Here is a 17,831-nt window from a genome sequence, read left to right on the forward strand (position 1 = left end):
ATGAGTTGGGGTCGGATGAACGCGACCTGGCTGTACAGACTCACGTCTTATTTGAAAATATCAAATATGTATCTGATTTCAGATATACAGGTATCTAGGGTCGCATTAAAAAAAAAATCCCGATCTGTGTTGTTTTAGACTGTCATAAAAAGATCAGATACAGGTCCCATCTATCTCACTCTGGTTACCTAGCAACTCATTCGTTCCTTGGTTACCTAGCAACCCCCGGCTAAATAGTTAGCTTAGCTGGCTTCGCCTCTGTTCCTCCTAACTACTTGTGAAAACTGTGGCTACAACAGGAAATGTCATGACAGCAGTTTGGTAGTACTTCTATTATTTGAAACAATACAGTTTAAATAGTAAAGTGGTTATATCATCTATTTTTAAATCACACACTGCAAACAGGAGTCAGTAGCATTATTATAGTATGAAGCTTACCTCTAAATGAAGGCATTTCTTCCTCCTCTCCCAAGAAGTCCTCATCTGAAGAGTGAATAAAATATGGATAACACGGGTTTAGGTTTTAATATTTTGATAATAATAATACAAAGAACTCTGGTTTACACAACCGTGTGAGTTTGAGACACAGCAACAAAGCTGGGATTCACAAATACATCCATTAACAAAAACTTAAATCTACAAGAAACTATTGTCACCTCTTCATTGTTTTTATATTATGTTGTTGATCATTTTCCGTTTGTTGTCTTTCAAAAAATAAAGTCCATACTAATAAAGTTTTTGGACATTATGGTAATTTTGTAAAAGAAGATGTAAAAATTTCAGGAGCAATAATGCCTTAATATTGGTGAAAAAGTGCTAGTCGCATCGACAAACGGTTTCACTTATAACAAGACATTTTTCCCATGTTGTAAGTGGAATAATCTGCAAATGGAGCTAGAAAATGTTCACCACTATTAAGGAATTATTGACTTAAAACAAGCTCCTTTATCTTGCTAAAATGTTACTTGTAAAATAAGTTTTGTCTTATTTCAAGTGTACTAAGCCATTTGAACTAGAAACTAGACCAAAACAGTTGGTAAGATTTGGGTTTTTGCAGGGTCGGCTTTTTTCCCTCTTTTTTTTGAAAAATGAAACTGTTGAAAAAGTGAATGGGTGTCAATACTTTCTGGTGACACTATTAGCGCCTCCTTATGGCAGCGCTGTCATATTGAGCTAAAAAATCTGAACGTTCTTAAAGGGCCGGTTGTGCCACAATGTATGTAGCTGTTTGTGTTTCTTAAAATTAAATATTGAACATCTTTTCACACTGAGCAGTCCCTCCAGGATTTTCTGATTGTTTTTTTGTGTTTTGTTTTTCTCCAATCAAAATCACGGATTTTGTGGTGCTAATTTAGAAATATTTGTAAGAAATTTTTACAATATTTGCAAGGTTTGATATGACTTTTTATTACTCGCCATATCAATCACGGACTATAACTTGACGTCAAGTAAGGCTGAGGCAGCAGACACTTAAGCCCAATCAGAAAAATCAGAAGAAATGCGAGGTTTTGTTGATTTTGTGTGAATTTTGCGTATTAGCAAAAAACTGGAGGGACTAATTGAAGTAACTTGGAGTCTTGAGGGCCTCATAAAAATCTACGACAGGCCAGATTTGGCCCCCGCGCCTTGAGTTTGACACATGGGCCTTATAACATCAACTGCCTTAAAAAAAAAAGGACACAGAAAAAGTATGATAGTTATTTTAAGCAATTAAGTTTCATATTTTCTGCAGAAAGTTAGTAATTTAAATTCATAGCCTCGAAGACTATTACCTTTGAATAGCTGGTTCTCGTATCCACCGTTGTTGTCTGAAGAACAGAGACAAAGAGACACAGCAAAGTTAAAGCCTAAAGTTTTTCTACCTCTAACAGGTTTAATTAGTTTGACCCTAAGCATCTGCCTCCCTATCGCTCTCTCCTACAACACAGCATGTGGTTATTAAAGGCTTTCTGTGAGCAGAAATCAGGAAAACAGCTGTTGGTTGTGAGTGCTGATGCTTGTGGGATTTTTGTGTGTGTTCAGAGTCTGAGGAGGCTGTCATCACAACCATTGTAAAAACCAATAGCGCTAATAAACTGCGTAAAGTCAGTTTTTATTAGGGATCCCACAAAAGGGTTGACTTCATGTTTTTATAGCTGCAGACTTTATAAAACATGTCATCAGCTGGACGTTCTCCAACGCCACACCTGAGGCTGTAATGGTGGTTTGGAAACACACAGTTAAACAACAGGGGAGTGTGTGAATGAACAGAACAGCAAAACTCACAAATATTCAGTTTGACAAGCACCTGATGAGAGATATTTGGATACTACAGCCTGGCTAGACCTGATCTTTATGTAAACAACGTCACAATGGGCTACCAGACTGCTGGAAATGTGTTAGTAATCAAAGTATTTTTTTATGGTTTGAATCTGAAATGTTTGACTTTGGAGTCATGTTTCTGAGGTAAATTTGGCATTTTACTTGTTCAGAAACCACAGATACAGCTTTTAAAATAATTAAGAGACCACTTAAACTTACAAGCTTTTCTGATTTTACTTTTCATAGGTTTATGTTTGAGTAAAATGAACATTGTTCTTTTCCATTTGGAAACAACAATACTAACGTTTTAACTCAGGAATTTGGTGGAAAAACCACAAGGTTTTCAACGAGGTTCAGTGCTGTGGGCTCTTCATTTTTCTAGAGCTGTGTATTTGTTACGGTTAATGTATTATTATTATTATTATTTATTGACAATATTACTGTCAATAAATAAAGCATTCATAATTTATCAGAACATTAGAAGAAATTGTGTCAGAAAGTAAAATTTTTTCACATCCATTCTTTTTTCCCCGCTTATTGCAAATTAACTTTATTACATATTAAAGAGACTGGATAGAAAAAATGCAAAAAAAAAACAACCCTGAATATTAATAATACCATTAATACTACTGATACTGTCATTAACTGAAATAATAACAATAATAGTAATAAAAAGTAGCAAACAAATTACATAAGTTATTAATACAATATTTTAATAAGTATATTTCTCAGATTAGAGGTTAATAAAAAACAATTACACTAATTTTAGAGTCTAAAAAATATAAACTGTTAATTAATTCTTTAAATTTATTTCTAATTAAGCTGATGTCTATTAGAATTATTAAAATAAATAAAAACAGCAGCTTTGCTTGGCTATCAGGAGTTGAACCTTCCAGGGAAGGAGCCGTCATGAGGTTCTGCTCAGCCAATCAGAAGCAGATATTTGGAGAATTTACAGGCTAGGCGGCTAATGTAAATAAAGAGTGACTGAGAATATAAACAATCTGTTCCTGCTGGATTAAAATATCTTCTGAATGGAGCTGTTTGCAGCATAATCATATTACTGGACAGATTTAGTCATAAATACACAAGAAGACTTCCCTCAAAGGATAATAAAGCTTAAAAAAAATCAGAATAATTTCTTTTTTTTATTATTTTAATAAAATGCTAAAAATTATTCATATCCTTCTGAACAATAAGTGGAAAAACCTTTACTGGCATTTCAGCAAACAAACCCAGAAGATTGTTGCTATTTTGATTATTTATCTTTGGTCATAATCTCTCAATTGCCCTAATCTTTAACTCAGATTAAAGTTGCGACTCTATCTGGGCCACACTAGAACTGTTAATTTTACTTCCAGCCTGAACAAATATGTAAGTAGATTTGAAAAGTGCAACATAAATGATGTTGGGTTTAACTGGAAATGCACAGCTAAATATGTGTTAATTACTACATAATTCATAGTAATTATGATGCCGTTTGTGGCAACACAACTGATTAAAATTTTAAATATTTGGGGGGAAAGTCACCAAAAGCAAGATAATGGGAACTTAAAGAGCTTTTTATCCTCATCTTCATTTGCAAACTCAAATGGAAACTGAGTTTGCAAATGAAACTCAGTTTCGTTTGCAACTAGGGAATTGGTTTGCCTAGAACCAATTGCCTAGAACCAAATCAATTGCTTTGGTTCTAGGCAATTGGTACCTAGAACCAAAGCAATTGGTTCTAGGTACCAATTGCTTTCCAATTGGTACCTAGAAAATACAAAATAAATATTTTTTTGTATTTGTTTGGTTCAGTTTTGCTACAAATATTCTGTTCTACTCTATGAGCAGAGGTCTAAATTTTGTAATAAAGAAACAAAACAAAAAAAATGGGTGGCATGAGAATACCAGCAGAGGTCTTTAGGTACAAAACATAACTGAGTATTTTGCTTTAAAACAAACATTTTCACCAAATTCTTAAACTACTCCAAACTGTTTTATTTCAAGTAAACAAGTTCAAACAACATAATTTGACAGGTGGATAAACAAAATGGTCTCAGCTGGAGGAAAATTAGAGAACAGAACCAAACAAAGACAACACGACATCACAAGATAAATCTAAAAATATATATAAATTGTTATTGTTCTGGAAACATTGCATAAAAGTCCAAGTTTACATGAGACAGAGGTGGAACATCTGAGGCCACAAAATAGCCCAGCTTACATAACGAAACAGGGAGGAGGGAGGAAAAACACAGAAAAGAAGAGAAAAAAACACAGTTATTTATAAATATGCAGTAAGTAAAGTGTATCGTAAGAATATATTAGTTTGCACTGAATAATACTAAAGCTTTAGAAGTTTTAAACAAGCATATTGAGATTTTGGGGGGTTAAATTTGTTTTTTTTGGTTCATTTTTCTATTTGAAAATAAATTCAAAGTCATTATCTGGGCTACTTCTTCCACTAGTTTCATGTTTACAGCCAAACTTTTCACCTTCTTTCTGCCACCCTTATGGGTTTTGACTGCGCCATGTTGGAAAAAACTAATGTCCGTCTCGTTAGTGAGGAAGTGGACCGGTCCAAAACACACAGAGCAGAACTAAGCTAATCTGACTGCAGCACAGCTTGACCAGGTCACACCTTCCCAGTCAGGAAAAAAGAACTGTGAAATACTTAGAAATAAATTTGGTTCAGTGGAAAAGTTGTTTAAACTTTGGTTGGCTTCATTAGCTGACAAAATAAAAGGGCAGACGTTAGGTACACGGAAAGATTTCTGACCACAAACATCAAAAATAAAACAAAGTATTTGCATAAAATTTATTCTACAAATCTTAAAGCTTATAAAAATCAAAAGTATCTACATTTATTGGAAATTATTGGGAGATTTTCCTATGAATTAAAGTAAGACAAGTCAATCTGAGGCCCATTTTTTATTTTTCAACTTAATTCCTGCCTGTATGTCCCCATATGTGAACATTTGCTGTATTTGACTTTTACTCAAAAGCAAGCTTTGCTAAACCCAAATCTGCTTTTCATTAATTTAATAAACCTAAATACAGCAAGCATTTTCAAAGAAAGACTGAATTAAATCCCGATTTTATTCACCAGAACTGATTGAATTGTGACCTATTGCTTTCCAATTGGTACCTAGAAAATGAGCAAGTTTTGAATCTGGAATAATTCCTACATTCTTTTTCAGCAACAAATCTGATTCCTTAATTTAAGTATTACAAGTTTAGATTATTATTGAGCGGATAAAACCTTTTCTTTGGCCCTCTTGTCCTTTAGACTCAATGGCTTTGGCCTGCGTGACAAAAACTTTGGACGCCCCTGAGGTAAGGAGTTTCATACAGTTGTTGGATTTAAAGTACAAGACAAGAGTCTTTGCAGAACAAGGCAAAATTTTATGGCAATAACATATGAATATGTAACTGTTCATGTTTCTGCCTGTGGCCTCGGGCCCAGATGTTGTAGAAAGCAGTTCCAGCAGCTATGAAAATATTGAGCCAAGCAGCAGGTTACAAGAGCAGAAAAAGGCCGACATGTAACAGGCTGTGAAAGCGTGCTTCTACAAACATCTCCTGTTTCTGTCCTTCATGCCTGACAGATATCTGCAGGTGAACAGATGGTTCTGAAAAAAGAAAATGCTAAACATTACATTTTTTAACTAAGGGTGTTGCTTTAAACTAACATGTAAGAAACATGTCTGACCTCACCATGTCAGTCATAAAAAGATTCTAGGAAATCTGTACAAAGCAGCTGATTTTTCTGTCTATGTGAAAGCACAGTCTCATAATAAAGTTGTGAATTTCTTTAGATATATATATATATATATATATATTCGATCATGTGGAAATCGTTGTTTATGCAGGTAAAAAGAAAAAATAAATTGCTCTTGGGGGCCCCCTTCTGGCCGAGGTAAGTCACGCTTCACTGGTCATATGAGCTGCGCGCGCATCCAAACCTCCAAAGGTCCAGTGGAAGATAAATTAGCAAAACAATGTTGCAAAAAGGGACTTATCCTTCAAGGACAGAGAAACGAAAGAGGAAGGATTGAATAAAAAACGAGATAAATGTATGATTTTATTACTTGCCGCGTTTCCATTAACAGTAAAACTGCTCAAATTGAAATTACGAAAATAAATGTGTTTAATGGAAACATGTCAGTTTAGAAAAATCTCATGTTTTTTGATAGGATGAGATCTAAATTGACATATTTGACAAAACTGCAGTGGAAATACTTTTTCAACTCACACGAGTCACGTGATCAACTGGCAGACGTCGCTACTGACGAAAACCACGAAGAAGACGACAGGAAGTGGTAGGAGAATGCCTGTGTGTGTTGCTTTTTTGTCGGACAATGTGCATCTCGTAGCATCACACAGAAGTTGTGTGTCATTCATAGCTCTTCTGTAGAATTGAGGTTACAATTTCCTGAATAAGACGCCGACGTCTCGTCTGCGTGACATTATCTCACGTAAATGTTTACATTCGTCACTATCATGATTTGTAATGATTTACTGTGTAAACAAGCTTATTCACGAGTGATTTTCATTTAATTTCTTACTTAATGGAAACACTGCAATTGTTAAAGTGTTTTTTCGACATTGGGAGAATAGTGACGAAGATTTGCGCACACATGAAGTAAACAATTCATCAATCAATATGTATGAAAAATACTCATAACATTGGAAAAAATGTCTTGTTATAAGTGCAACCAGTACTTCTTCATGATTTATTGACTTAAATCAAGCTCCTATATCATGTTGAAATGTTATGTTTAAGTTAGTTTTGTCTTATTTTAAGCGCACTAAGATATTTGCACAAAAATACTTGGTGACAGTTTTTGTTTGTGCAGTCTATGCATTCATTTCCCTTCACTTCAAAATGATGTGCCAGTTTGTGTTGATCTACCAGCAAAATCCCATTAAAGAATATTGAAGTTTGTATTCATAACATGTCAAAATGTTTAAAAGTTTTTGCAAGGCACTATGTTCTGGCAAAACAATTCTTCCTGCAAAGAAGGACATCCACAAAGTCAGAAGACGGGATCCTCTCCAGACCTGACTGGAGGTCTGAACCACAGCTCATAAAAATTACAATGCTCCCTCTTCAAACATTTTCTGACATCTCAGCCGTTTGGGTGCCCTCTGACTGGAATGTGTGGTCTCTTCACAGAGCTCTCTGGTATGCACTGCTGCAGTCTGCAAAACTATAGACAAGAAAGAGACTTCTCGTTTTTTCCTCTACAGTGAATCAGGATGGTTTCCATCCTGTGCTTGCTTTCTCAGGACTTAACTGGTCTGGACTGCCAGAAGGAGACAGAAAGACAAGCCTGGTCAGATTTTACAAGGCTAAAGGGTGTGTATGACACAATTACTGGCCTTCATTTTCACGCAATGATCATTAAGAGCTGTGGAATGCAAGAACTGTAATTATAAAACCAGGATTTTTGGTCTCCAACTCCATCAAGGAGAAAATTTGGGGTTTGTCCTGGTAATAAAATTAAGGTCAAGTTTCTGGCAATAACTGAATAAAGTCAGAGGAATGTTTTTTGAGGCCACAAACCTCTGATATCGTAAATAAAAAACTCCTAAACTGATTGGCTGACAGAAAACGTCTCAAAGAACAAAAATTACCACGAGTTTATCAATCCGAATCGCCTTTCTGCGAGTCTTTCCTTCGCAGCCACCTGCCTCTGTGTCTTCAACAACCCAGAGAGGAATCTGTGAAGCAGCAAGTTTTATTCTGCTTGGAAGAGGCTGGAAACCATTACGAGTCCTCCTGCTCCATTTGGCTGGGAAGAGCGCCTTAGATGTGCTTTAATGGAGTTAATTTATGACATTCTTTTGGTTTCAGTTTGACTCTCACCAAGCTCGCCCCAGCTTATGGTCTTGCTTAATGTACAATAAATCCTTTTTATCTTTATTTGTGGCTTTTTCTAAGTCACAGTTATGCGGAAAACTAAGTACTGCATGAGTGAAATGCTGTAAAGGTCATTTATTACGCTTCCTTGAAGAGGTTAGTGTACATTCATTACATTTTATGCACATTATTCACACCTGAAAAACAGAAGTGGAGCCTCCTTCACAACGAACAAGAATGCAGCAAGTGGTTTCTGGATGATAAGCCAACAACAAAACAGTTGTCTTTTCCAGCAGCCATTGTAAAGCTTCAATTAGGTGCTGCGTGACGGCAGAGTCCTCTGCGGTTGCTAGGTAACGGGCTAGACTTTGCTGCCACCCACTTAGTTTTGGAAGATTTTTGAAATGGCTCATTTTCCAGACACCACAAAACATAAAGCTATTGCCAAAAAATGGCTGGATGTTTCATTTTTTAAAATCACTTCGTTTGTTTTTAGAAGTGGTAGAAACCCAAACGGGAGTATAAAAATGTTCAAAATACGAAATTTGCATAATATGTCCCTTTTAAGAACCACCATTAGCATTTATCTTTTGAAAAAGCTGTTGTTAGTGCGGCTTTATTCGACTCATATTTACCCACTCATCAACACTAACCCTGCTCATGGAGTCTTGAACTTCTCTTTTAAGCTCATTCCACAGCATTTCAATCAAGTTGAGGTCTGGACTTCGACTGAGTCATTTTAAGACTTCAATTTTTGCCTTTTTACTTGGAATTTGTTTCTTGTTGACACTTTCATATACATTAATCAACTCAATACCCCGTTTGAAATCATTGTTCTGCAATAAATATGCAGCCACAGACATCCCATTATGAACCACTTTGTCTTTCACATGCAAATTAATTCAGCAAGATCGTGGATCTGTTTGTGATTTCAGAGAATGCAAACCAAATAGGAAAAACTAGACAACATTTTCCAGAACAACGTGCAGGAATTGTTTGCCAGGCATTTTGGGCTCAGTCTTAAGATTCTTGTGCAGATTGATTAAATGCTTTCTCAAGTAAAGTTGTTGTGAATCATTCTCCGCATGTTATCATTTTTTTCAAGCAAACCACTGTGGATAGCAGCGAAAGAATCTGGATAGTTGAGTTCAGATAGTTAAAGTCTCATTTGTCCAAAGTATTTTGTTTTTGTGGTTGATTCAGATTAAATTTTTTCTTGGTAACTTCTGCAAACATCACTTACTTGTTCAGTCTTTTTTTAACTGTCCTGTCATGAACACTAATAATTAACATGCTACAGGTTAAAAAGTTTAGCTTTCCAGGAGGATACCACCTCCTATTGGTGCCTTCCACTGGTGACTGATCTTCTGATGGGGCTTCAAAATGTTTGAAAATGTTTTTATAACTCCTTCCAAATTGACAGGTAGAAATATTTGCTGCTCTGGGGTCACTGTTGATGTGTTTTTAGCTTCGTAAGGTGTTAATTTGTAACCCAACCAGCAAACTGCCAAAGCTCCTCCAATGGTGTACTTAATTATTATCATTAACAATGAGCCAGGAGATAGATTTGATGCATTTTTGCATGTTTTAACATTTATTAAGTCAAGAACAAAACAACTTGTATTTTCCAGCAGCCATTGTACAGCTCAATTGGGTTAGCTGTACAATGTTAGATGGCGGAACTCCACTGGAGTTGCTAGGGAACGAGACAGACTTTGCTGGGGTTGATAGGTGAGTGGCAGTCACTGATTTGTGACGTTACATTTGATTTTTTTTTTTTAAATGGCTCATTTTCTAGACACCAAAAAACAGTAACTTATTGCCAAAGAATTGTTGTCTGATTTTTTTTTTAAAGGACTTGGGTTGCTTTTAGGAGCAGTTGAGACCCAAATGGAAGTACAAACACATGCAAAATGCAAATTTTCTACAATACATCCCCTTTAAGAACCCTTTGATCATGGCCTAAACAGGTCAAAAAAATTTAAGATAAATTACTAATTTCTTGCCTTATTTAGCATTTTTGTTCTTGTACTGTAAGACCGTGTGTCTTATAAGAACGTCAGCACATTTCAAAGCCACTGCAGGTTCTTCTTTCATGCCCTGTTGTGATAAAACACACCTAAATTCACTCGCCCACGTTTTGGGAGGAACACTAACTCAGTTTGTGGGAATCTGGCAGAGGAAAAGCAGATTTTGTGCTCTGCAGAAACTGCCGTGTTTTGCACTCACACACAGTTTTAAAGCTGACGGATATAAGAGTCATGTCCAACTACAACAACTGCACACTTTCTCAGGATACAAGCTGCCAAGTTTCGGTGCTGATGAGAAGCACATGTTGGCTGGTGCCCAGTGCAGGTGCTGACCTGCATCCCACAGTGACAAACATGGCTTCTCTTAACACGATTAACAAAGAAATCCCACCAAAGTTTAATAAAAAAAAGAGGAAAAAGAGCAGCTTTACCTTTCATGGTTTCTGTCCTTGGATGCCTGCCAGGTGATGCTGTTCCAGTTTGCCTGAGGACAAGGATGAGGATGATGAAAATGTCGTCCTTTTTTTACCTTTTATCCAACAAATTTGTGCTCATTTGTATTCCCAAACATGCAACTTAAACGTCCCAAAGTGCATTTATGCAAAAAACATGAAAAGAGGCGTTCATCTGCATCCAAACTGGATAAAAGTATTCCTAATTAAAAAAATATTAATGCATACAAGTTAAATCGTTTTCATTTTTTAAAATAAAATGGATAAAGGCTGCTCTAACGTCTGAGCATGTGTTCAGAGTCTGAAAACACAAACTCCCTGAGCAACTACTGAAGAGGAGGGAAGGAGAGCGAAAAAAGAAGAGTAGTTTAATAAAAACAAGGAGTGAACAGAGAGAAAGAGAGAAATGTGGGAGGGGAACAAAGGAAGTAGAGAAGAAGGGAGGGAGCAGAAAGGGGACAGGGTGAAAGAATGGGAGTGGGAGGAGAACAGGGAGGGTCCATGTGTTTTGTTGAAAGTCAGGTTTGTGGCCGAGGCTAATTGCTAACAAATGTTGCAGGGTGAGCACCTTGAAAACCCGCGGCCTTGGCCTCTGTGATGGAAAAAAAGGGCTTCTGTGAACACGCGTGTGCACACACACACGCACACACAGGGTGACACATGTCTAAGCGATTATCCCTGCATGGTACCACTCTTCTCAGGTTGCCTCCGCTCCCGGCGTGTTGGAATACTGGCAGGTGTTATTCCCGCACCGACGTACGCTCACATCCGGCCGGGCGGCTGACGAAGCAGCTTCACCGGCCGTCTGGCCACTTCTCACTTCCACTCATTTCTTTCTTTTGCTGTAATACGTCAGTGAAACAGTTTGGAAATGTTTGCTCCCAGTTTGTTAAACACGAAATCAGAGGTGGGTGGAGAACCCAAAAAGAGCAGCACGACTCCAACGCATTTTTGAAAAGTAGACATCCAGAAGTAAAAAAAGTATTTGGTAAAATTACTAACTGAAGAAATGCTCAATCATTTAATATTTAAAAATGATGTCATCAGACGGACCAAATTATAAAGGCAAGTGGAAATTTTGGTATTTTAAGGACCAAAATGACAAAAAAATAAATACAATAAAATCAGGCAAAAGAAAATGTTTTTAAATCAGTTTCTGTTTGCTTCAAGTTTGTTAAAAACAAAATAAAGAAATCCCACTTTTCTCCAGCACAATTTAAAATCTGGTTAAGATCTTTTCTTGAACATTAAAATACATTGTACTCTTAAAGTTTTCCATTTCAAAAGTTTTTATTCATTGAATGGTCACAAAAAGCTGAATTAAATTGGAGTATTTCTTTAGTAACAACCTTTGTGTTGTGATCAGACATCACTAAAATACAATCGTGAAAGTTTCAAAAGTCTAAAATTATCAACCTTTTTCAAACTTTGAGTTCAGGGCAAACGTGGCATCATTGAAATTGTTTGCATAAATTTAGTTATTTTTTGTCATTTAGATGTTTAACACATTTTCATTAATAAAATGCGGAGCTGCATTGTTCATGCTCTAATAATTAACATCCAATTTATTAGCTTCTTTATAAACTACAACATAAACATCCTGAAAGACAAAAAATCCCTTTAGACAAATCTAAAGGAACAGTTCAACACAATTCAAACAAACTTTTTACTGAAGCAGAAATTCACCAGGGTCCTCAGCTAAATACAATAATGTAAGGACTTTGTGTAGTCAGAGTAATTAAACTATCTGGCCTCTTTTGCTTTGTTAAATAAGTACAACCATTTTGAGTTGAGTTTCTAAAAACTGGGAATCCATGAGGGAATTTAATGACCAACATTTCTCTGCCTGGCTTTAATTATAAAGCCTCTAGCTTTTGATTACAACTTGACGTTTCTGGAGCTGCTTTGTTTGCACACATTCCAGCAGACTAATAGATCTGCATTCCCGAAGTGACACAGATTTCATTCAAATTGATCCCAGAATCCCTTGTAAATGTTGGAATCTGAGCCTCAGTGGTGCTTGGACTGCAAAGCTTTGATGCCATTTTGTTAGAAGCAAACAAACCAAGTTTTTTCAAAAGCTTTTCCACATCTAACAACATTTTTAGGTGAAACAACACAAACTTTCATTCACTGAATAGATAATTAGCTTTATTGCAGTTAGCTGTTGCTGAACAACAAATCATTTTACATTTATTTACATATCTATTGGCGTGAATGACGAGTTTGCAAATATCATGACGTAGCCTCAACATACAATGACGACCTTAAACCCAAACATTCATAAATTCATATGTTAGACTTCTTAACATACATACAAATAATCTGCATATGTCCTTCATGTGCGACTTGTATGTAACTGAGTGTGCTCAGGTAAGAATAGAAAATAACAAAAAAATAGATAATGATGCTGTAAATCAGAATGAAGAACAAATACCACAAAACAGAATAAAACAAATCATATCGTATAGCTACATTAAAACCTCCCAGTAAAAGTTTTCATTATTGTTTAATAAAAACTCTGACAGTTTTCATTAAACAATATTATAGATGTTAAGTTTGTCCAAATTTGCTTATTTATTCTTTAAATCTCTTTTGTTTAGTTAAGACGTTGTTTCTCCAGTCAGACGTTTATTGGTGTTTTACGTTTTTCGCTGCTCTTGACGGTTGGTGGTTACCATAGCAACCAGTAACCGACAGCTCCGCCCCCTTTTTACAGTTGCTGTTTGTAACTGTGCTGTAGCTCTGTTTTCTTTACAAACATTATACTATAGACAAATTTAATTTTATACATCGTTACACGAGTAATTTTGATGTGTTTTGTATACGTTTTTAACTGTTATTATTAATGTTCTCCATTTTAGCTATGTTTAATTTTACACATGTTAACTGTGTAAAATATTATGGAATTATTTACTTAAAACAATCTTCTGTTTCTTGTTTAAAAGTACAATTTATCTTATTTAAACTGTACTAAGATATTTGCATTAGAAACTAAACCAAAAGCACTTGGTAAGATTTTGTGTTTTTGCAGTGTGTTTCAGCTGGTTGTTACATTGTGTAAAAAAAAAAAAGCACAATTTGTCCTTTGAGGCATAAAACCGAACATTAAAACCACTGTCATGGAGTTTTAATTTGTTTGTTTTTAATTCAAGTATGCTTTATTTTCTGTATTTTTAAACACCCTTTATCACCTTGTAAACTGGGAGAAAGTGTAATAAAGCCTAAAAATCTTGGATTTTTGACAGAGAAAGACTGAAATAGAATTAGTCTGCAGGAGGTGCTAGAAGAGAGAACAAGAATCTGTATTCTGCAGAATTCATTTCATTATTTTACAACTAAATTGAGTTTCTCAACATTAAAAAGTGTGCAAACATTGCATGCAAACATAGACTCAGAAAGTGCTATAAAAAAGCTATATTTATGTAAAAACATGAGCAAAACTTGTCAAAAATATCACTGAATTGTGGTGAAAGTCACATGGATCTTAAGTCCTAAACACATCTTGACCTGAAGCAAATATAAAGTGGAGCTCAGTGTTGTCACAAACAACCACAAGCTAAACGGGTGAGTCATTAACACCGGACTAAAAACAGAAAGCAACTGATCTGTTGTGATCACAACACAAACATTTCCACACACTCAAAATCTAGCCAAAAAAAAAGAAACACAGAGACGCCAACACTGAGATCCAGCTTTAACTGCGGCACCATTTATTTCAACAAAAACTCAACATCAGATTGATTATAACCCGATATTTCTTTATGAATATAGCTAATAAACATAAATAAAAAAAACATATTATTTATCTTTGACACTCCAAGTTAAACAAAACATTTAATAATTTGGTATGCTTTCAGTGTAAGGTTTCAGTCATTTAGTTATATATATATATATATATATATATATATATATATATATATGAGAAAATACATTTCTTCCATTTCAGCCTAACTAAAATTACAGATTAAAGCAACAGATCAAATTAGGAATAAAAACTCAATCTGAGTATGTATTATTTATCTGAATATACTCCAAGTGACAGTGAGAGGAAATATGAACATTAAATAAGTTAAAATGAGAATTTTCAAGAATGGATTTTCTGCCACCTGGTGGTAAAGTGGTGTATAGCGCTGCCAAACATTGAATTTTTTTTTTACCCTGAATTCGTGATCAAATCTACAAGCTTGTTCAGTTGTTCATTTCTCTGCAAAAACATTGAAAAGGAGCAAGTATAACAAACAGATAATGATCCACTTCAGCAGAGCATTTGTGGCAAAACAACAGCGTTAATGCCAAAGAAACGGTTCTTTTTGCACAGATATTTCACTTTACAAGCAGCTCATCGAAAAACATTTTCCTGAACCGCCTCTCTGTTAACTACGTGCATTTGGCTCATTCCACAGTCGGAAAATATGAGCAACACTGACTCATGTAGCATGTTCTTAGAAAAAACACACAGCCACTGTTGCAGCTTTCGGACACAGTTACAATTAAACTAAGTTTTTAAAAATTAGTTCATCAAGAAACACGAATATGATGCTTTAAGTTTGTAAAATAATGTTAAAAAGTACTTTGTTTCTTGTAATCACTGTGCAAGAGCAAATGACTTTTGTTTCCCAACATTTAGCATTACATAATCTTAATTTATATTGTGTAACAATATGTGAAAGAAACAATCTTTTGTGTGGAAGGATATCTCCATAAATGCACTTGTGAAATAAGGAAAACTCCCTCTCAAATATACTTGAACATATTGAACTTTTTCACATATTTTCGAGTTACAACCACAAACTTCAATGGATTTTTGAGGTATTTTACATGACAGGCAACATGGAGTAGAGCATAATTATAAAGTGGAAGGAAAATTATCCAGGTTTTTTAACATTTTTTATAAGTGAAACATTTATTATACTTTCAGTTATAAATTATAAATTCAGTCAGGTGTATTCCACTGAGGAGGATAAGGAACACACACAAAAAAAATCTGAGTTTTATTTCAGAATTCTGCCTTTCATTCCTTTTTTGGCCCCAATCTTCTTCCGTAATATTCCACTATCTACAGTTTATTGGATTTTAACTTTGTTTTATTTCTATTTTTCTTACATTTTGCCTTTAAAAAGATGAGGGAACCAAAAATAAATAAAGTTTGTCAAACTTTGTCTATTTATTCTTTGAATGTATTTTGTTACATCAAGAAGGTGTTTCTCCAAACATTTTGTAGCGGCTAAAATCCTATATTTTAGGCTACTGGTGGTTGTTGTTGAAAGGCATTGGTTTTAAGTGCGCTCGCCAATCTTCCGTTTGACATAAAATAAAGTCATTTATTTTCAGTACAATGTCCATTGTCTTACTGTTTTCCTTAAGATCCACATAAATTCGACATACATTCAAACCAAGCACAGTAGAAAACTGTTTGCCTCTACCTATTAACAACACCTGAACAGAATCACGATTGACCTTAAATAACCCATCCCCCCATCAGACACTCAGAACTCAAAATTAAAGATGCCCCCTGGTGGCGATAAACACCAAAAAGGATTAATGGCTCCTACACATTTCTTGGCGTTTTACGTTCCGTTACGCTGCTCTTTGTCAAGATTTGAAGTGGTGAGGGAGAACGCAGGGAGGACCCAGGATGACGATGATGATAAATTTAACGTTAAATGTCGAGGTACAGAACAATGGGGAGCACAAAGGACGCAGAGAAACAGACTGGTACACACGACTAGGATCTGGCAAGAGACAAAGGGTGCGTTCACACTGCAGCCTGAAGTGACTCAATTCCGATTTTTTTGACGTAATGCAACCTGTATCCGATCTTTTAAAGGCAGTGTGAACAGCACAGGTCGGATTCTTTTTCGAATCTGACCCATATCCGATATGTATCCGATTCAAATGCGACCTAACATTCAGGTCGTATTCATCCAAACTGAACGTCACTATTTCTCAACAAATCTCACTATTCTGCGTCCTGATACGCGCAAGTGGGAAGAAAAACAACAACCATGACGGAATATATGAGGATTAAGTTGTTAATATGTTGCTCCGGCCGGATAACAACTTCAAATATGTAAGCTAAGCTCCACCGTTAGCCTCCATGTTTACTTCCGCAAACATTGAGCACTTCTTCTTCTTTTTATGGCGGTTGGCAGAACACTGAGAACGCTGACGCTATTGCGCCCTCTACTGCGCATGCGGGACACTTTCAGGTCGTTTGCCCGTTTACACTGCAGAACGCATACAGGTCGCATTTACTGGCAGTGTGAACGGACCTGGCAAAAAAGTCGGAATTGCCAAAAAATCGGAATTGAGTCACTTCAGGCTGCAGTGTGAACGAACCCAAAGACAACAGGTGGACTTAAATACACAGGGAGAGTAATCAAGGAATGAGACACACCTGGAAGCAATCAACGGGGACGACAGGACAGAGACTCACAGGGAAACAGGATTTAACACAGAAAATCTCAAAATAACTACACAGAAAAACACAGATCACAACACTCTTGACGGTTGGTGGTTACCATAGCAACCAGTAACAGACAGCTCCGCCCCCTTTTTCTTTTGCTGTTCTGTAACTGTGCCATCAGGATCAGCTCTGTGTTTTCTTTACAAGTATTATACTTTAGACCAATTTAATCATATACAGTGTTTCATGATAAAAAAATTTGTTTACCTTTTTACCAGTTATTATTATTATTAATGTTGTGCATTTTGCAGTTACACATGTTAACTGCTGCTAAAGTTAACTGTGACAAACTGCTCATTGGGAGCTATTGCTTTGTAGTTTGTTTTTGGGTTATTTATTGTATTAAATAACCCAAAACACGACTGGAGCCGACACATTGTGAAACAAGGGCAGAAACCACCAACTTGAGTTCCTCATTTGTTAGGACAAATCCACTGAACGTGAGTGTGTCTGTCAACCTACTGGATCTGAGACGAACAGAGGTTACACATGTTGTGCAGAATCAGCATTAAAGCTTAAATATACAATCATGGATCCGTGGCAATGAGCTTCTGAACCACAGATCCCAGCTGTGCAGAAACATGACTGCAGCTGACACATTGTGAAACAATGTGTTGCTTTGTTATCTGTGTGTGTTCACCCGTACTGGTGTGTTATTTACAGGAAAGTCCAGCCTGTGGGATGACACAGCCTGAATGTGGTGGTTATTTGAATTAAAGGATTTTTCC

The 17,831-nt window shown here is 35.9% G+C and overlaps 1 protein-coding gene across 2 annotated transcripts in view; it reads right to left on the bottom strand.

Annotated features, from left to right (window-relative positions):
- The window catches only part of scara3 (scavenger receptor class A, member 3), a 31,726-nt gene that overhangs the window by 9,320 nt on the left and 4,575 nt on the right, over positions 1 to 17,831 (bottom strand). Inside the window, exons 2-4 of one of the 2 annotated variants that reach the window (XM_088001918.1) lie at positions 10,614 to 10,666; positions 1,773 to 1,808; positions 439 to 483 (exon numbers count right to left, since the gene is read on the bottom strand). In XM_088001918.1, coding sequence (XP_087858044.1) covers positions 439 to 483; positions 1,773 to 1,808; positions 10,614 to 10,620 — 88 coding nt within the window. In that variant the 5' untranslated portion in view covers positions 10,621 to 10,666. Of the gene's footprint in view, positions 1 to 438; positions 484 to 1,772; positions 1,809 to 10,613; positions 10,987 to 17,831 lie in introns of those variants that run through there. The other variant, XM_088001917.1, reaches the window with a different exon arrangement.

The sequence above is a fragment of the Poecilia mexicana genome, unplaced genomic scaffold (genome assembly GCF_051168715.1).
Source record: "Poecilia mexicana isolate PSO_F unplaced genomic scaffold, ASM5116871v1 scaffold_21, whole genome shotgun sequence".
In the NCBI taxonomy this organism is placed as follows: domain Eukaryota; kingdom Metazoa; phylum Chordata; class Actinopteri; order Cyprinodontiformes; family Poeciliidae; genus Poecilia; species Poecilia mexicana.